At 48.4% G+C, this 21,515-nt stretch overlaps 1 protein-coding gene across 1 annotated transcript in view; it reads left to right on the plus strand.

Annotated features, from left to right (window-relative positions):
* Positions 1-21,515, plus strand: part of pclob (piccolo presynaptic cytomatrix protein b) — a 59,666-nt gene that overhangs the window by 15,201 nt on the left and 22,950 nt on the right. The window contains 10 exon segments of the mRNA XM_084671825.1: positions 8-313; positions 450-566; positions 798-2,564; positions 2,990-3,931; positions 4,514-4,630; positions 5,012-5,596; positions 13,705-14,508; positions 14,764-15,654; positions 15,657-15,754; positions 15,857-21,342. Coding sequence (XP_084527951.1) covers positions 8-313; positions 450-566; positions 798-2,564; positions 2,990-3,931; positions 4,514-4,630; positions 5,012-5,596; positions 13,705-14,508; positions 14,764-15,654; positions 15,657-15,754; positions 15,857-21,342 — 11,113 coding nt within the window.

Consider the following 21,515-nt stretch of genomic DNA (forward strand, 5'->3'; position numbering starts at 1 on the left):
TCCTAAGATGCCACCTGCTAAGGGGACCAAACCACCTGCTGCTCAGAAAACAGAGGAGAATAAACCAGAGCAACACCAGCAGACCAAGGCTCCTCCATCAGAACAAGCCAAAATGGACAAGACCCCATCAGAGCCACCAAAGTCAACAGCAGCCTCCCAACCAGCTCCCAAAGCAGGCCAGTCCACCTGTCCTCTCTGCAAGGTGGGATTCAATGTGGGCTCCAAGGACCCACCAAACTACAACACCTGTACACAATGCAAGAACACTGTCTGCAACCAATGTGGATTTAATCCCATACCTCAAGAAACAGAGGTAAGTTAAATAAAATGTCAATAAATTAAGGTTTATATGGCTAAAATGCAAATAATAAATACATGAGATATTGTCTGGACTGTAAGATTAACTACTAAGATATTTAAAGGATTAATGTTGACGTGTGTTTCTTTAGGTGAAGAAGTGGCTGTGTCTTACCTGCCAGATGCTGCGAGCTGTTGGAGAAGTAGAGCCCCAAGGAACCCCCATGATGAAACCCCAGCCTGTTGCTAATAAAGTCCCTGCAACTGCTGCCAGAACCATAAAGGATGATACTTTGAAAGAGGACACAACTACTCTTCCAATGACGGATATTCAATTACCAACTCCTTCCTCAACAGAGGAAACACAAGCTATATCTAAAAAGATAGACGACCAAACTAATGAGTCTTCAATTCCAGCCTCACTCTTTACCCAAGATTCCCCAGCCCCAGCTTCAGTAATTGTAAAGGAAGCACAAATTCCTTCCCCACTCCAATTAAAGGAAGAGGCTTTAGTTCCTGCCCCAACCCTCATCAAACAGGAGGTTCCAATTCCTGCCCCAACCCTCATCAAACAGGAAGTTCCAGTTCCTGCCTCAACCCTCACCAAGGAGGAGGTTCCAATTCCTGCCTCAACCTTCACCAAGGAGGATGTTCCAGTTCCTGCCCCAACCCTCACCAAGGAGGAGGTTCCAGTTCCTGTTCCAACCCTCACCAAGGAGGATGTTCCAGTTCCTGCCCCAACCCTCATCAAGGAGGAGGTTCCAGTTCCTGTTCCAACCCTCACCAAGGAGGAGGTTCCAGTTCCTGTCCCAACCCTCATCAAGGAGGAGGTTCCAGTTCCTGCGGCAGGTCTCCCCAAGGAGGAGGTTCCAGTTTCTGCCTCAACCCTCATCAAACAGGAGGTTCCAGTTCCTGCTTCAACCCTCATCAAGGAGGAGCCTCCAGTTCCTTCCCCATGTCTCCCCAAGGAGGAGGTTCCAGTCCCTGCCTCAACCCTCATCAAGGAGGAGGTTCCAGTTCCTGCGCCAGGTCTCCCCAAGGAGGATGTTCCAGTTCCTGCCTCAAGCCTCACCAAAAAGGAGGTTTCAGTTCCTGTCCAAACCCTCATCAAGGAGGAAGTTCCAGTTCCTGCCCCACCCCTCATCAAAGAGGAGGTTCCAGTTCCTGCCCCATGTCTCCCCAAGGAGGAGGTTCCAGTTCCTGTCCCAACCCTCACCAAGGAGGAGGTTCCAGTTCCTGTCCCAACCCTCATGAAGGAGGAGGTTCTAGTTCCCACCCCAGGTCTTGCCAAGGAGGAGGCTCCTGTTCCTGCCCCACAGAAGGAAGGCATGGCACAGGGTAAAGAGACCCAACCATGCTTTGCATCACAGAATAAAGATGGCCAAACTCCTGGTTCACCCAAATCAAAAGAGACAACTGAGGCAAATATCATTCAGAGAGAGTTATCTCCTGCCGAGATCACCAATGCTGATGAGAAACCTACTGCTGTTGGGAAATCAATGACCAAACTAGACAAAGGTTCAACCAAACAGCCTGATGTTGCTCAACTTCTGAAGCAACCAGACAAACAAAAGCCCGACCAGCTGCAGCCTGCAGCTAAACCTATACAAGTTCAGCCTCAACAACCTACAAAACAAGTCCTCAACCCTGTTCTTCCTACACAGGAAACAGGAAAGCCCCAGCAACAGCCTTCTAAAGATGCAACCTCTCCTGCCAAAGTTGTGCCACCACAAGCCCAGCCTCCCAAGCAGGAGTCAGGGGGCCTCTTTGGCTTTGGTGGTGCTAAATCTCAGCCTGCTGCTGCAAAGCCTGCAGAGTCAGTTTCTGGGAAGATGTTTGGCTTTGGCTCCTCCATCTTCAGTTCTGCCTCCACTTTGATCACCTCTGCTGTTCAGGATGAGCCTCGCCCCACACCTCCAGCTTCCCCCAAGGTGCCTGCTTCAGCTCAGGCCTCTCCTAAGATGCCACCTGCTAAGGAGACAAAACCACCTGCTGCTCAGAAAGCAGAGGAGAAGAAACCAGAGCAACCCCAGCAGACCAAGGCTCCTCCATCAGAACAGGCCAAAGTGGACAAGACCCCATCAGAGCCTCCAAAGTCAGCAGCAGCCTCCCAACCAGCTCCTAAAACAGGCCAGTCCACCTGTCCTCTCTGCAAGGTGGGACTCAATGTGGGCTCCAAGGACCCACCTAACTACAACAGCTGTACACAATGCAAGAACACTGTCTGCAACCAATGCGGATTCAACCCCATGCCTCATGGAACACACGTAAGTACACAGTACCTGCAGTCCCTTTTTAAATTGAAGTACCTTTTTGAAGTGGTATTCAGTATTGTAAATGTTTCGTGAAAAGTTGAATAATAATGTTGGTGAAATACAAGCCCTAGATACATAACATTTTGAGTTTGTACGATAGTTTTACAATCCTAATTAGAATACAACTGATAAAATAACTGATTATTTCTGTTCTTTCATGTAGAGTGTCATATGCAATGTGTCCTAGTGACTCATATATTATAAAGTAATAACATTTTCCTGTAAAGCAAAGAGATTGCCTATAGTTCACTATTTGCTAGAAATATGTTTAGGGAGAGTAAAGGAGTAGATTATACGTGTGTAAAGCATTGCTAATCTGAAATTGTCTTGGAGTTTCCCCATTATGAATTCAAACTAACAATATCATTTGCTTTCAGGAGAAGGAGTGGCTCTGTCTAACCTGTCAGATGCAGAGAGCAGTCGATGGAATGGAACCTCCTGGAGCTACCATGATGAAACCTCAGCCCTCAGCCCACAAAGTCTCTCTGACTCCAGCTGTCCCTCAGAAGGACAAAGCAGTATCAGCTGTTCTCCAGAAGGACGTACCCGCATCACAGATCTCCCCTTCCATGGCCTCACAGCTGGAACAGAAGCAAGTGGTAAACTCCACTCCAATTACTGCCAAGCAAAATACTATTACACCTCCCATTCATCCTCAGCAGCAGCAAGGCCAGCCTCAGCAGCCTCCGACAGGGGTCACAAAAGCAGAACCTGTGAAACCACAACAACTCCCAACTCAAGTCCCAAAAACTGGACCATCACCTGCAAAAGCTGCTCCAACACAGGCCCAGCACGCCAAACAGGAGTCAGGGGGCTTCTTTGGTTTTGGTGGTGCTAAATCTCAGCCTGCTGCCACAAAGCCTGCAGAGTCCGTTTCTGGGAAGATGTTTGGCTTTGGCTCCTCCATCTTCAGTTCTGCCTCCACTTTGATCACCTCAGCTGTTCAGGATGAGCCTCGCCCCACACCTCCAGCTTCCCCCAAGGTGACTGCTTCAGCTCAGGCCTCTCCTAAGATGCCACCTGCTAAGGAGACTAAACCACCTGCTGCTCAGAAAGCAGAGGAGAAGAAACCAGAGCAACCCCAGCAGACCAAGGCTCCTCCATCAGAAAAGGCCAAAATGGACAAGAACCCATCAGAGCCTCCAAAGTCAACAGCAGCCTCCCAACCAGCTCCCAAAGCAGGCCAGTCCACCTGTCCTCTCTGCAAGGTGGGACTCAATGTGGGCTCCAAGGACCCTCCCAACTACAACACCTGTACTAAATGCAAGAGCACTGTCTGCAACCAGTGTGGATTCAACCCCATACCTCAAGAAACAGAGGTAAGTTATTAGAGCACTGTGTCGGAAAAATTGAAGATGTAACACTTTTATTCTGTATAACATGATACTGTGTTTAGCTTTGTGTGCAAACAGAGGCCTACCCCCAAATCTGAACTCTGGGTAACACCAGGCTTACATAAACAAGGGGTCCTGGGCTTGACCATCTTACTGGATAGGCCATAAAAGAGTTAATCATATGGTCAAGCTTAGAGGGGTCACAGAGCGCACACACGCAGGCACGCACCCACGCGCGCCAGGTCTATGCAAGGGAGCCAATGAAAGAAGAGCCATGGAACATTTGCTGCCTTTGTTTTAGCCAATGACAGTCAAGAGCGGTTCTGTTTAAATAGCTTGCTAGCATGACATGCTAGAGGACAAACTTTGTAGCACAATGGCGTGTGATGTTTTGTCTCCTTGCGGCCGCAAGCAATAAAGCTTTCTTAAACTTGTTCACCGACTGACTGTGCAATGCTTGGTAAAGATGAATATTTCTGACTACAGTTAAATGTAGCATTTTGAAAAGGACATGTTCTGAGACATTCAGTTGCTCTTGTTTCTTTTAACACGCGTATTGTGTTTCAGGTGAAGGAGTGGCTGTGTCTTACATGTCAAATGCAGAGAGCTGTTGGAGGAATGGAGCCCCCAGGACCTCCCACAATGAAACCACAGCTCTCACCCAATAAACCCAGCGCACCAGCTGTACCTCTAAAGGAAGCGCAGACATCTCTTACTCAACAGGCAAAAACCCCAGAACCATCAGCACTGAGAAAGGAGCTCCCACCTTCAGCTCAAATCCAGAAGCGAGTCCCTGCTGCTGTTGGGAGCCCTGTTCCAGTCGAAGGCTCACCTAAAAAGATACATCCAGATGTGTCATCCAAAGAGGTACCTGCTATTGGTTTGCAACCAGAGACAAAAACAGCCGCACCTTCAACCACGGCCGGTGGATCTACTATTCCATCACAGCCATTTGAAAAGGAAAAACCTAGCTCATCAAATCTTTCTGCCGTACCACCACAAGTTCAGCTTCAACAAGCTGCAAAACTAGAACCCAAAACCATTCCTACAAAGCATGATATTCAGCCACAGCCCCCCAAAGGTGGAATGTCTCCTGCCAAAGCTGTTCCAACACAGGCCCAGCCCCCAAAACAGGAGTCAGGGGGCTTCTTTGGTTTTGGTGGTGCTAAATCTCAGCCTGCTGCCACAAAACCTGCAGAGTCAGTTTCTGGAAAGATGTTTGGCTTTGGCTCCTCCATCTTCAGTTCTGCCTCTACTTTGATCACCTCAGTTGTTCAGGATGAGCCTCGCCCCACACCTCCAGCTTCCCCCAAGGTGTCTGCTTCAGCTCAGGCCTCTCCTAAGATGCCACTTGCTAAGGAGACCAAACCACCTGCTGCTCAGAAAGCAGAAGATAAGAAACCAGAGCAACCCCAGCAGACCAAGGCTCCTCCATCAGAACAGGCCAAAGTGGACAAGACCCCATCAGAGCCTCCAAAGTCAGCAGCAGCCTCCCAACCAGCTCCCAAAGCAGGCCAGTCCACCTGTCCTTTCTGCAAGGTGGGACTCAATGTGGGCTCCAAGGACCCTCCCAACTACAACACCTGCACACAATGCAAGAACACTGTCTGCAACCAATGTGGATTTAACCCCATGCCTCACAGTGATAAGGTATGGTTCTAAAATTATTAACTATTAACTGATATAAACTGTCATTAACCATGACATTTTCATGTTTGAGTTTTTGGATACAGTATTTGTTTTGAGCTTGTGTTGACACGTAAAGGGCCGCACTATTCTTGCTGTTTGTTATTCAAATCACACGGTTGCTGTTCACAATAGAGGATTCAGTCAGGCATGGCAGACCAGCAGCATTGTCGTCCATCTCCATGTCTGCGTGGAGGGCACAGCTGGAAAGCTGCATTGTTCTAAGTCTCCTAAATCTCAGGCAGTGAATCTCCGTAGCCCTCCCACTGCCGTCATTCACCGCTGGACGCTCATGGTGATTTCAGCTGCTGATGACGAATAATAACAGGCCATGGCTTCCTTGTTCAGACAGCTCACAGTTAATCCAGCTGCCAGGGAAGGCAAAGAGGGAGGATGTGGGTGCTAGAGCATGTGTTGTTTCTGCCTTGTGAAGCTACCCCCATGACAGCAGCTCCATGGGTTCTCAATGTCCATGTGGTACAATGAGGACAGAGTAATGGTGGGTACATTTGAGTCTTAAAAAGAACATTCCATTTTCTTCCTGCTGTTGTGCTGGAGCTGTTGTTACAGGAGAGGAGATGGATGTCATAGTAAAAGCACATTATAGATGAGGGACGGCTTCCTGCAATGGGGAATTTCTGGGAGAGCTTGTCTGGAGAGCTGCCCAGAGTATGCATTAGCATAGGTCTGAGAGCAACAGCTCTATGTAATCTCCATGAATAGTGTTCATATTTTGAGAACCTCAAACCAAATTAAAAACATACTCTATGGCACTCTGTGTGGCATCTTTCATGGAAATCCTCTTCGATGGGGAAGCCAAAGTAAATGTGGTATGACATAACTGTGCATGCGAGGTTTGCCTTGCGGTCAAGCTGCACTGCAACTGCGTTAAAGTGATTGACTGTTGTGCAACAGCATTAGTGAGATGGGATCGGCCTCTGTGGGCCTTGTTGGCTGACTGACTGTGTGGCTGGGGACTCTCAACCCCAGTGAGAGATGGCAGAACCCTGTGATATGCCAATGAGGAGGGGTTAGCTGGATTAAACCAAACACAAACATCTAGCCTCTCCAGCTCAGCTCTGTACTGTACAGCAGCACACGTTTCCCTTCAGGCCATCTGCTCTCGTCACAGATCAGTGAATCCCTCTGCTTTTGCGCCCACCTATTCAGCCCCTCCCCTCCTCTTCATTTATATTGCTCCCAGCATCTCAGGTGTGCATTGGCTTTCACTGGTGCAGGCCAAGTGTTGTTCGGGTTGCAGCTCTTGTTTTTCATTGACATTCGGGTTGACTCAGTCATAATAATAAGTCAAGGGTCTGGAAGGGGATTCCCATAGGAAATCAGAATACGTCTTCTTTGTATACATTTAGACTGTGATCCACAGTGCATGAGAAAAATGTCACCGTTTTTTTACAATCTATGCCGATTGCGTGGAAGCACTGTGACTCAGAATATTTCCTTGGTTTTCATATTGTAGTAATACGATTCCAGTACGGTTACTTTCTCCCCAGACCAGAGCAAAGTCCATCACTATGATGTCAGTGTTTACACGGTCGTCTACGTGCGCACCGATACAATAATGTGTAATTTCAGACCTCTCTTAGTCATATAACTGGAGGCTTCAGTGAAAGGTCATCTTTTGATGCTAATGCCTTTCTAATGAGATGCTACGCTCAGTTCCCTCTATACAAGCCAAACCAAAATATCATCAGATTAAATCTGAAAGAAGCTGGCCTTAAATGTCATCTCTCAAAACAGCAGTTGTGTTCAATTACCTCATTTTTTTTATAGATGTATGCAATAGTTACATTTAAGTTAATCAACAATCAGCAATTATTTGCCGTTGATAATGTCTTGGCCCCCTGTTCATTCACAAGGCCTCCAGTAGTCTCAGTAAATCTGGATTGTGAGGCTAACCCTCTCGGTGGTGACTGATCTACTGCGCTTAGGCTTGTATCTCAGGGAGAAAGATTTACAGCAGCCTGACTGACACGCCGTAATTGAAAAATAATGCCCAGTGTGATGAGGCGCTTGCATCATTGACACTCCGTGTGCCTTTCACGGAGAGCAGTGAGCCAGGGGAAGGGGGATGGGGACTGTGTGTTCTACTGTGCACGCCCCTCCACACCTATCTGTCTAAAGGCTGAAGGGATCGGAAATATCCTGGCCCTTTACGCCAAAGGATGGGAACTCAAGTGACCGCAAGGGTAGCTGGCCCCGCACAGATTCAAAACAGATTTTTGTGGCGTGCGTGTGTTCACTTCTTATGGAAGACATTGGAAATTACACAGCTGTCTTGATTTAGCTTTCTTCCAACACAAGCAATGAATGGATGACAATGAGTATGGTTGGGAGGCAGGGAGGTATGTGTGTGTGGAGGGAGGGAGGGGCTCAAAGAGGGCAAGTGCCGGCAGCAAGTCTTTCCATTTTCCCATAGCTTTCTACATCTCTCTTTTTCTATTCCAGCTGATCTTATCAAAGGCCTGTGAGTGGATGTTTCCTCTTATCTAGGGCACACGTGTTTTCTGGCTGTGCAGTCAGAGCTGAGTGTTGTCTGACAGCAACTGGGATCTTACAATGGTAATGAATAGAGTCCCCGGAATAGCCAACTCCTGCCACCTCATTAGCAAATTGATCTCCTTGCTTTTTAGTATGAATGGTCACAGTTGTAATTCAGTTTTACATTTCACATGCGTTTTGGGCCTGAGGTGCTGTCAATGTCACATACAGTAGAAGCACTTTGCATGCCCATGTCATTTGCCAAGTAAGCCACACCGCTTACCCTTTGAATAACCTTGAGATCTTTGAGGCAGGCATTGCTTGTCAAACCTCTCATCCATCCTCCATGACCAATTGAGTCATCACATGGTTGCATAATCTCAGATCCACAGGCCCAGCAATCATTTAACCCGTCAACATGTTTGTGGACGGAAGGACTCGGCATGGTTTTTATCCCGAGTTGCCCTGACTTTTTGCTAGGCTGGTGTTCAGGCTGAGATGTCGTCCGCTGTAGGCTACAGGCAGGCCCAAGTCTGTTGGCACGGTGATAAAGATAGACTCCTGGTGCACCTTGTGACGGTGATAAAAATAGTGACTGAGGCGAGACTAAAGGCTGCTTACTCCTGTGCCTCCTGTCTCTCTCCTTCTTCCTCTACCTCCATCCTCTCACTCCCCCACAGCTAATGCATGGCTTTCTGCAGGGAAAGCCAGGCATGACTCTAAAAGTCTGGTCCTTATACTATACTTATACAAACATTATCTTAGTGTGACTGCATGAATAGGTTAAACGTGTTTATTCATGTTTGCAAATGCCACTGTGCTTTTTATCTACTGGGGCAAAACCTCTTTATATTTTAGGCCATCTTAGAGTGCAGATGTTTGGAGCACTTTTCAGTGGTGACGTTTGTCTATCAAGCTGGAAACCTCCCCCAAAACATGAAAGTGGTGCTGGATTCTATTTTAAGGCTGGGCTGTTAGTCCAAGGAGAGGGAATAGAACGTCTCCTGTGAGATATGGCCTCCTTAACGCCCTCATAGAGGTTCCCTTCTTCTCTTTCCATCTCTCTTTTTCTTTGTCTACCTCTTGATTTGATTCCCTACCTTTCTCTTCAAATTAAAGTTGTTTGACGTGCCATTTGTCAGATTGGAGTAAGCAGGGGGCCTCTGTCCATTGTCGGTAGAACTAAACCCTCTGCTTATTACAGATTAGTGGGTCAACATACCCTGTTATCAGAGGGCTTGATTTATGAGGAGAACTGCTTTGCTTTGCTCTGTGGGGGCTGTTGAAAGCCAAGTATATTAGCCAGCTACAGCAGTTGCCAAATAGTCTGCCAGGAAATCAATAATGAACCAACCAGCTCCAGCCTCTAAAAGAATGGAGGGTTATTGACGGCTCAAAATTATTGGTGTAGGCTATAACCCAGGGTCCATCTCTTCTGTTAATATCAACTACAAATCTCCAGTCAGGGATAAGTGGCATTGTGACTGTACACAGGGTAAAGCACAAGAACAATCTAAAGTGTGGGGGTTGCTCTGTTAGTGTGGTGTGGTGCAATCCTTTTGTTACCGTGAACAACATTTTGAAGGAATGCGCCGGCACGTTCATTTCACATTTGATTTACAGTAGCACGTTTGTTGTGTAGCACACCTGTGTTGTGCAACATCAACGCTGAGGCGGAGGCCAAGGCTGAACAAGATTGATTCCGCCCGTCATTTCACTACTGATGCCTTGCAGATGGTCACACGCAGTAGGAGACTCGTACAACGCCGGACAACACGTTTTAGGTTGATTGATGCATGAGTTCACAGTTTTTCATCCCCGCATAGTTTTTGAAAATCAAGTATCCTTTTTGTTCTGTTTCTTTGAGCTGTTTTCACATTGAGTCAAGTGTATGTGTGTGTGTGATGGTGTGTGCTGTGTGGTGGTGGTGAGGGGAGGGTGGGGGGGCGGCATGGGCGGCAGGGGACGAGAGTTTAGTGTAGAGCTCAGCAGATCTGCCCCAGTGCTGGCTCTTCTTGCATGCGGGTGCGTGTGGGTGTGTCAGCATAGCTTTCTGAGTGCTGTCATTGGGAAGGGCTGCCTGGCTAATCCTGCTCGGAGGCTAATCACGCTCAATGCCTTCTCCCGCAGCTCTCCACCCCTGGCTCCTAGTCTTTACCCAGCAAACAGATTTAATTAAAGGAAGGGATGATGGCTGACGTCCAGACCCCAGCAGTCTGCAGCTCAGCTCCCAAGCATCTCCAGGTCCACAGGGGCTACTGGAAAGTCGCTCTGGATGAGAGCGTCTGCTAAATGACCAAATGACTAAATGTAAATGGAAGGTGTTGTAGAAAACAATAGGCGGACAAGATGTGTCTGAGGGTGTTTTGTTAGGATGTATTAACTAGATTATGTTTGCATTTGTCGGTTAACTGCATGGCGATAGGGACACAGGCTGTTGTTTTAGGTGACCGCTATCTCGATATTTATCTATTGTTCACCGACCTACGTTGGCATCAGCCTAACACTGTGCAGTTGGCAACTTTTCATTAGCAGAGTTATTTATTCACACACACTTCAGTAATCACACTTTCCAGCTGTCGTTCATTTGGATTATCAACACAAAGAGGGTCCATGGCTAGATGTTGGGCCTTGGACTGGGGCCAGCAGGCTGTCTGGAGAAGTGTGCCAGGGAGAGTGGAGAGGAAAGAGAAAGAAAGAGGTAGAACAGGAGGGTGGGAGCGGGCAGAGGTGCGTAGGAACACATGGTTGCCGCTGAGCCATCTGGGGACAGTGTTGTTTCATTTTTCTTATCTTAACGTTTCCTAAACTATTTCTGTCGAGTCTGCACTGGTTCAAAGAAACAGAAGCTAGATCTGGGAGAAAAAAAAGTTCAAAATGTTAACTTTTTCATGAGTTCATTTAATTTGGCTGTGATGCTGTTCTTGTACAGCCAAGGACATTTCTGAGCCATACATTTTTTTCTGGAGGAACAAGTAAGGGTGTATATGGTACACAGAGAAAATGTAGATGACCTTGAATTAAATGAAATTGTTGATTGATAGTTAAATGTAATCAAGTAAGGGAGACTTTTATGATCAGAATCACGATGAAACATTTAAGTCAACCATAATACTGTTTTGGTAAAAGCATTTAGGTCTAGATTATTTAACAATTATCCATGCCTGCTTCCTCACTGAAACAGGATAGCATATTAAATGGTTAGTTTTGGTACTTGGTAAGTAGCAATATGTTTGGTTTTTTTTATATTCAGCCCATCTCAAAACACGTGACCTCTCCCCTGATGAGGGTATTGTGATGGGAAATGAGGTGATGAGAGAAGCAGGACGTTTTTTTGCTTTTGATTACCAATTAATCGCCTGATTGGTCCCACTGCTACATGCCTGGGCTGATTAGCATATGTATGAGGAGCAGCATTCTTCGACTGTGATTACATCCTCAGCGCATAAGCACACATAAGGACACTGCAGTACTGATGTTGAGTACAGTGTCAAGGCTCAATGTCTGAGTAATCCCATGACACAGAATGAACATGTTACTGCGTTAAGGCCGCCTGCTGAACCCAAGGGTCCTTCCCTCCAAAACAGACCAGACTGGGGTCAGCCATCGACTGCAATTAGAGACAGTTTCCCCTCTGTTGGTTCTCAACTAAATTACTCCGACCTCAGAATAACAGTTTTTGCTTTGGATTATGTGGAATTGTGTGATCAATGGAGTGCATGTAGAAAGTATGAACAATGTCCCTTAGGCATGCCTTAGCAAAATACAACTAGGAGGTTGTTAACTGAACAAAGCAGTTGGGGGGACACTATTCAGTTCCGTCTCATTGCTCTGGTCTCAGGGGTTGATGTGGTAGTATTGAATGGTCCTATGTGAAGGAATGATGTATTATGGGTATTATTCTTGGTAACTACCATACATGGTTGGATCCCAGTATGTGTGGGCAGTGAATGCGGTGTGTATTAACAGAGCATTTCCATTTCAGTCTTTCACAAAAGCACCTAATGGATCACAAAAGCACCTAATGGATCTGCTGCTATCATCATATACTCTGCAAGATGACTGGGATGTGTCGGTAGCTAGCGCCGCGCGAGCGCGCTTATGCATTCTCGAGTATGAAATCCCTCTGTCAAGTCTGTCTGGTTGTGGTCATTGAAGGGCCCATGGGTCATAGGGGGACATTGTAATCCACAGCATAGTAACATGCATCAGACCAATCCTCTTTGACTATTTTAAGCATGAATTTTGTGCTGCTTTTTGTCCATTTTGACCACAAAGATCTTTTCCCTTGACCCTGTCTTCACGGTTGAGTATTTTCTCAGTGCAGGTCATGTTAGTGTAGGTATTTTGGGTATTATTTCTGCTAACAGACACAATACACCATCACAGCTGGATTGGAAGCAAAGGCCTAAGCCTGGACATGACAGAGGGGAGGTTACATCACTGGCTAAAGCTCTAGTCAGCACATGTGCCCACGAAATATTATTTATTTACGTCACAGGGTTCTAAACCAGAACTAATCTCTGAGAGAGAGAGAGAGAGAGAGAGAGAGAGAGAGAGAGAGAGAGAGACAGAGAGAGAGAGAGAGACAGAGAGACAGAGAGACAGAGAGAGAGAGAGAGAAAGACAGAGAAGGGAAGTGTGTGTGGCTGTGTGTCAAAGTACACATGGGAATTAGTTCACGTGATTGAACTCATATCTTAACATCCACATTTCTGTTTCTTGATTTTTATGTATGTGAACCATGGACACACTAGTAAGAGCATGTGCGCTCCGACATCATTTTGAACATAAGTTTAACAGTATATATGCTGTATACATACTAAGTGTCTCTATCCCACTCTCTGTAATACAAATTGAGAGGCATTTAATAAACAAGATACGTTTTGGACTGTCTCTGCCTCTGCCCTGTGCATCTTAGCTCCTCTCCATGGCTTAAGCTCTGGCTCTGGCTCTGCAGAGGTAGGCGCAATGCTGTGTTTCTGACGGCTCTGCTGAGAGGCTAGTGGCAGTCTGTGCTATCTATTGACAGAGGAAGACTTTCCACAAAATGGTCCGATATTAAACATGGCTGAAAGACCACACTGATTTGAATGCTTTAGTTTCAACAGCAAAATGTTGGCCTTTAAGATGTGATTTATTCTTTTGCAAGGTAAGCTTTTTTTAAATATGCTGCCTAAACAGTATAAGCAGCTGTGTTCTGATTGTGTCTTGCTTTTTCTACTCCAGGAGTCCATGAAATAAGATTTAGTGATTGTTTATTTCTAGAGTAACCTGTTCTGTAATGCTTGACTAATTCGGATTACTGTTTGGCTGGGTCAGTAAAGTGTTTGCTCACAATACTTTGTATTTCATACCTGCATTGCTTGATTAACTGATACATCCAATTTTTTTATTATTTGTTTTATAGTCAAGAAGCACATTCTAAAGCTCTATTGTGACTTACTCCTGAATCATCCTCATACAACCTCAATAATTAGTTATTTTTAAATAGTGTAAATGGTAACGCAATTGTTTTGGGGGCATCCAGTCAAGTTGTAACCACGTGTGTTGTGTAACCTCTGTGTTCACAGAAGGAATGGCTGTGCCTGAACTGTCAGACTCAGAGGGCTTTGTCTGGACAGCTGGGAGACATGGGCAAGATGTCTGCACCTGCACTCACCAAACCCACACCTGCAGCCACCAAGACCGAGGTCCAGCTCATACCTGCAGCCTCCAAGACCGATGTCCAGTCCACACCTGCAGCCTCCAAGACGGAGGTCCAGCTCATACCTGCAGCCTCCAAGACCGATGTCCAGCCTATACCTGCAGCCTCCAAGACCGAGGTCCAGCTCATACCTGCAGCCTCCAAGACGGAGGTCCAGCCCATACCAGCAGCTTCCAAGACCGAGGTCCAGCTAATACCTGTAGCCTCCAAGACGGAGGTCCAGCCCATACCTGCAGCCTCAGTGATAGAGGTAATGGCCACACCTGCATCCTCCATGGCCGAGGTCCAGCCCATACCTGCAGCCTCCAAGGCCGAGGTCCAGCCCATACCTGCAGCATCAGTGGTAGAGGTGACGGACACACCCGCACCAGACAAGGCAGATATGAAACCAGCTCCAGCCTCTGTGCAAAAGGAGGCAGAGCCAGCTAAGATGGAGGTCCCCATGGCAGAGAAGCCTCTGGCTGAGGCAGAGGTGAAGACAGAGGCTATAAAGATGGGACCACCTGTGAGTACCCCTGTGTTCACTCCAGCCTTAGCACCAGAACCTCTGCCTCCAATCTCTACAATGGCGTCTACCCCTAAGGAAATCACTGAGGTAGAAAACATTCCTGAAGCTAAGGCTCAAACGGCAGAACCGACAATGCCACAGGTGAAGAAGATCGACGAGCAGGCAGGACAAGAAGTGTCACAACCAACGACAGCAGCAGATACTTTGACACCAAAAACAGGCCAACCTTTGACGACAACAGAGAATGATAGCAAGGAAGTTATTACCTTAGCTGAGAAGGTTGTGGATGTCATTCTTGCTTCAGATCCTCAACCATTAGAGAAGGCAAGTGTCTACAGACTATTGCAAGTATCTTATGTAAGTACAAGAAATAATTGTGTCCTTAAGTAACATCTTTCTATATATACTCTTTTTCAGCAGAAAGAAGTATTCATACAGGAGCCTACCACTGTTCCAGGAGACACTGCTGTGAAGGAGGTGGTGTCCAGTCCAGTCATCCCCAGTTCAGAGCAAGAACTGACAGAGGCTGAAGATCATACTAAAGAACATGACCATCCAGAGATCCTACCCATATCACAGGGTTCCTACACCTCTGAGGAGGAACTGAAGGAGGTAAAAGGGGTTAGTGAATCTCCTGTGACGGACAAGACCACAGACTCAATCGTGATCAAAAAAGAGGAGGTTGAGAGGAGGCGTCTGAGTTACCGACCCATGGAGGAGAGCAGTGGGAGTGAACTTACCCCCTCACCCCAGCCCCAGAGAAGGAGGCTGAAGGTAAATATGACCTCCTCCAGCAGTGAGGACCTTCAAGCCGACAGCCTTGACTCTTCCGTGGACGACGAAGAGTTCATCCGGAGGCAGATAATGGGCATGACCGGAGCCGAGGAAGAGATGTCTCTCTCAGAAGACGAGGAAGAGTTAAGAAAGGAGGATACCACCACTGAAAAGACGCTGGAGTTGGATAACATCCCTAAAACAGCCGAGCCATTGCCCGAAGAAGATAACGCAGGCAGCCCAGCCAGACGGCCATCTCTTCCCAAGCCTGAAGACCCAACCACAGAGGAGAGACTAGAAACCGAGACCACCATCGTCTTTAAAAAAGCCATTCCGAGGATGAGGCAGAGACAGAGCACTGACGAAGTGGATGCAGAGGTGGAGAGTATCACTGAGTCACTGGACGACAAGTCAAAAGGTGACGGTTCGTCCAGCGTCCAGGTGTCTAGCTTCACTCCAGGAGCCTCCCCCACCTCTGCCTCTTCCCTGGAGGAGGACAGCGACAGCAGCCCCAGCCACAGGAGGGCCGGGGGGAGGGGAAACTGCACCGCAAGGCCAAGCACAGGCAGGCCGGACAGGCCCTGCCCACAATCGAGGACTCCTCTGAGGAGGAGGAGATGAGGGAGGAAGAGGAGCACCTTCGGGAGCATGAGAACCAGAGGGAGGGAGACCTGAAACCGGAAAAGAGGAGCTCAAAGAAGTCCAAGAGGGAGAAAGATGAACTCCGGACTCAGAGAAGAAAAGAGAACCAGCTGACCTCGCCCAGTAACCTGTCACCTATTGAGGATGCATCACCTACAGAGGAGCTGAGGCAGGCCAAGGAGATGGAGGAGTTGCGCAGGACATCAGGCTCGGATTACTCCCCCAGCATGGAGTCAGAATCAGAGGGCTTACAGGGCAGGCTAGCTCAATTGTGCAAGCCTCCAACAACAGTAAAACAATCTCCTGATGAAGCAGCAGGCGTTAAGAAGCAGTTGAAGACTGCAGAGGAAGCCTTTGATGACATGATTCAGAAAACTACGGCCATCACAGTAGACCCTGAGGTAGACCCTGATTTAGAACCACTATATGGAGGCATGGCAATTGAGGACTATCTCTACGAGTCCTTAGTGGAACCTGAAACTAAACCCAGTGTATCTCCTGAAGAGGAACCAAATCAAGACGCTTCTGCTGAACCGGTGAAGAGACTGCGGTCTCCAGAGGAAGTGTACGAAGAGATGATGAAGAAGAAAAAGGAGCTGATGTTGATTGAACAGGAGTTTCATCAGGCACAGTCTGCCACTATGGATACTCTTTCACCAGAATCTGCAGAGACCTTTTATGTTACCATCTCCACCGCGGAGGCAGAGAAAGCCCTACAAGGCTCTGATTCTAATTCTGAGGTGCCAAAGAAAAAGAAACGTCCTGCACCACCGAGACCATCTGAGCCTCCCAAACGTCCTGAGGTGGTAATCATACCTAGCGCTCCGGATGGGGAATATGTTCCTGCTCCTAGACCAATAATTCCTCAGGATACAGTCCTTAAGCGATCACTTTTCCCCATACCAGATCTCAAGATTACCCAATGTTCTTCTGGGGAGGAGGAGGATGACAGTCTGGTGGAGGAGTATGGCATTGGTATGTCCTCTGACATCACACCTAGTGATGAGTCCGAGACCAAAGACGAAGTGGAGACCCCTCCTGTGTCAGAGCATACCCCACCATCTGAACCAGAGATTGAACCTCTCAGTGTGGTGTGTGAGGTCCCACAAGCTAAATCTACTCCAGTCCTAGCCACTGAAACAATCACTACGCCATCCCCTGTATCTCAGGGATCTCCTCCCACCTCACCAGCAACACCTGACTCAAGCTTAGCATCCAATGCTACATCGTCGTCTTCATTCCAGGGTCAAACTCCTCTGTCTTCAGACTCAACTCCACTCTCCACTCCAACACCAGAATCTGCGAAAGAACCAGCTCCGGCACTGGCTGATATGTCTCCCCCCTCAATCACTCCAATTGCGGTTGTTTCCCAAACCTCGCCAGAGCATGTTGTTCAAGCAGCAGTTCCAGCTCCAGGTTCGACAGTTATTGTCACAATACCAGATGTGGTGTCAGATCCAACCCAGCCCCTCACTTCTCCTGTTCCAGCAGAGGTTGCAGCTCCTTCAGCCCCAGGTCCTTCTCCATCCCCATTCTCAGTGGTGGTTCAAATGCCAGACCTGGTTTCTTCTCCATCCCAGAAGTATGTCCAGGGTCCAGCTCCTGTGCAAGTGTCAGCACCAAGTCCAACACCTGTGGTCTCAGCTGCCCCCACTGTTGCTCCAGCAGCAGTATCAGTTTCAACAACTGTCATGGTTTCTACTCCAACCTATACTGCTCCTGCTTCAGTCATAGTCAAAATGCCAGACCTAGTCTCAACCACATCAACCATCTCAACTTATGCCCCACTCCCAGTATCAGCTCTGGTCACTTCACCAGCAACGGCCCAGGCCACAGTGGTGCACTCAGTCCCTATGCAGACAGCTATTCAATCCCCATCTCCTGCAGTTGGGGCAGCCCAGGTGCCCCCTTCTGCTCCAGCATCAACAACAGTCATCAAGAAAAAAGTCCCACCTCCCCCTCCCCCTCGGTCTACTTCTGTCTCATTGCCCCAGACCACCACAGAGCCTTCAGCCATCAGGGCTATCCAACATGTGTCCCCTACCATGACCACCACAATAGCTATGGGTACAACTTCATCCGGTCAGCCCATGAAGTCTGTCGTAGTGGATATCCTGCCCAGGATGGAGGAAAATGCCTCTGTACCCCAAGTGGTGACACCAACTAGACAAGGGCATGTAGTTATCATAGTGCCTAGTGTGGACAACGTATCAGTCCTTGGCCAGCCTGCCCAAGATCTAGTGGAAGTAGCCACATCCTCGCCTGTAGTTGTCAGTGTTGCTCCGTTCCCTACTGCTCCTACAGAGCCCCCTCCACCTCCTCCTCCACTTCCCCCCGCCACCTTACCAAAGCCAGCTGTACGTCCAAAAATGCTGCCTGTATCAATCCCATATTCATCTCCCACAGCTGTGCCGAGTGTAGTGACTATGTCACAGGTTGTCATGACTGCAAGTCCCAGCCTTTTGGCTAAGTCCCCTGGTCCTCCTCCTGTGCCCCCAAAACCCGTGTCCATCCCTGCTGGCCTGGTATTCAGCCACAGACCAGGAGAAAGTGTCAAACCTCCAGAGACTCCTAAAGCCAGTGCAATCCAGCATGTGAAGGCCCATACACTGCCCAGGACGAGAGAACCTCCAAATGCCCTGTCTCTCAGTTTGACCACACCAGTAGAGTCCAAGCTGAGTGCAACATCCCCCAAGTCACCACTGTCTCCCAGGCATACTAGATGTCTGCAGACATATGTTGTTATAACTCTGCCCTCCGAGCCAAGCACACCAACGGAAGCTATAACGGTGCAGGCACCTATCAGGAGGGGGTCCATTCCATCTACACATCAGGCAGCACCAGCAGTGAGGACCACCCCATACGAACAGCAGACTCCCACCGAGGCATTCTCTGCACAGGCGACTGTCAGGAGAGGATCTCTACCCACTGTGCGGCAACCACCGCCAACAGCTGTAGTCACAACAGCAACAGTTGCGCCAATGGCATATTCCGAGGGAGTCACTACTCAGGCCCCAGTAAGGATACCCTCCATACCATCATTACTGCACCAGCCAACAGCTGTGACTGAGGTAGTACCAGTTCAATCAGAGCAGGAGACACACATTCAGCTATACACTGTCCCACCCCCAATCAAGAAACCGTATGTACCACCTGTGGCCCAGCCAATAGAGCATGTAGTGTCAGAGGTGATAACCATACCACCAGAGCCAGAGATTCAGCTAGTGACAGTAGCGCTCCAGGCCACTGCAAGAAGGACCTCGATATCACCTTCTGTTCAGCAGCCACAAGCAGAATCTCAAGTCATAACAATGCCACCAGAACCAGAAGATGCAGTTCAGCCACTACTAATCCATGCTGCCCAGATGACTGTAACACCCTCAATACCTTCTGTTGTTGAGCAACCACAGCCTGTAGCTCAGATTATTGCAATGCCACGTGAGCCAGAGATTTCTCTTGAAGCACCACATATTCAACACAGAATAGCTTCCGAGTCCTCTGTGATCCAACCTTCACAGGCTGTAGCCCATGTGGTGAGCCTCCCAGAAGAGCAATATGCACCCACAGAGGTCATCACAATTGACACCATTACCAGAAGACCACCAGAACCGGAAGTGGCCCAGCAACAACAAATAGTAGCTGAGGTGATACCAATGCTTGTAAAGCAGGATGCACCTACTGAAGAATATACCACACAGGCTTCTAGAGAGGCTATGCCACTAGCCATGCAGCAGTCTCCTTCACTGATGGAGGTGATAGCAACACAACCAGAATTTGAAATGCCAACAGAGGTGGTGACCACAGAAGCCCTTCCAAGAGCAACCTCTATATCACCAGCAGTGTTCCATCCTCAAGTCGCGGATGAAGTGATGACAGTACTACAAGACTACGAGATGCCTACGGAGGTCATAGCAACTGAGGCCACTACTGTTAGGAGAACCTCCATATCCTCTACAATGCAGCCTTCACATACATTATCTGAAGCATTTCCCTATCCTCAAGGGTTCGAAACACCCTCCATTTCAACTGAGGCCCTTACCACAACAAGGAGGGCGTCAATAACCATACAACAGCCACTCGGCGTGGCTCAGGTGATATCCCTGTCATCAGAGCATGAGATGCCGGTAGAGGCTTATGTAACACACATGCCCTACCAAAGAGAGTCCATTCCCCCAGGAGTGCAGCCGCCATTGCCAGCATCTGAGACGTTAACGTATTCATCAGAGTACGAAACCCCCCTGGAAGTCATTACTACCGAGGCCTACACCAGAAGAATGTCAGTGCCAGCAGTCCAGGAGGTTTACCAGTCTGTACCAGTGGCACCGGTAACCATTACCAAGTTCCACCAAGAGTCCATTGAGAGTCAGGAGATCCGGGGGCCAGAGAAGGTGGTCTCCAGCATGAGCCACATGTACTCTGCTTCCATCTCTACCTCAGGACAAGCCCCTGTGAGCCTGCCCAGCCTGCTGACTCAGGTGGTCACCACGGAAGTTCAGAGAACCACCGTGTCTGTGGTCCATGAGATGTTCCCCCAGGTCCCTGTCTCCAATGTCGCTAGTGTTGCCGTCACCATCCAGCCAGATGTAGCCATGGTTCAACCCATGCCTAAACAGAACAGCAAAGCCATCTACCCTGGCGATGTCATTGATTTACGCACAGTTAAGGTGGGTGTGAAGATGACAGACTCTGGAATGGATCTGACAGCCCCAGAGTCCTGTCGTCAGTCCTTCTCTACTGACTCCAGTGGGCGACACGCCACAGCAGTGCAGCCTGAGATAGTCAACCTGAGTGCAGAACTCACACCTGCTACTACCCTTTCCGTTGTTACTGACAGCATCACTATAGTCACCTGCACAGCTACCATTGCCTCCTACAGCAAGGAGCTAGCTGAAAAGCCTCTGGACCTACAGGGACATGTGACCTCTATGCCTCTTCCCCTCACAACGTACAAACCATTCGAGCCTCTGGCTCAGATTGTGTACAGACCAGTGAATATTCAGCCCACTGTGAGCTCATTGATAACCCCCGTTTTAGACACAGAACCAGAGGCTCCCATCAATCTGTCCTATGGCGCCCTCACCTCCACAGCAGCCACCAGGCAGCCACTGACCCTGACCTCTGCAGCTATCACCAATGGTGGGCCCATTCCTCTGGAGGTCACAGGAGCCATGGATCTGTCTTCATCCAGACCCCTGAAGGCCATGGTGGTTCTGTCCGACACCAGCCCAGGGGTGGTTACCACCGTGGTGGAGGATGACGGAACGCCAGTGGACTTGACGGCTGGAAGGAGGAGTGTCTGCTGTGATGTCATCTACAAGCTGCCCTTCACAGGGAGCTGCAGGACACAGCCTCCGGTCACCGCCCAGCCTGACAATCGATTTGGCTACCGAGATGACCACTACCAGTATGACAACGTTGGAGTCTACGGCATCAAAGGTCTCAATGGCATCAAGGCTTCCATGTCAGAGACGAACCTGGCCGAGACGGGAGTGTTTCCCTATGATCCTAAGAATGGATATGACTATCTCAGCGAAGCAGGTGATGGGGCAATAGACCTGACTGCAGCTCATTTATCTGCAGGTATGTACAGTCAAGGAGATCGAGCATGGCTGCATGGATATTGTATAGTTTGGCTCTATATCATGCTGCACACTGCCATATTGTTTCAAAATATTTCACGTTTCATGAGCATGTTTATTTGTTTATTCGTCGATGTCCATTTATTAATTTCTGTTCTGTTTGTTTTCAGATGC

This window comes from Hypomesus nipponensis, chromosome 14 (assembly GCF_054491055.1).
Source record: "Hypomesus nipponensis isolate SF chromosome 14, ASM5449105v1, whole genome shotgun sequence".
Lineage (NCBI taxonomy): Eukaryota > Metazoa > Chordata > Actinopteri > Osmeriformes > Osmeridae > Hypomesus > Hypomesus nipponensis.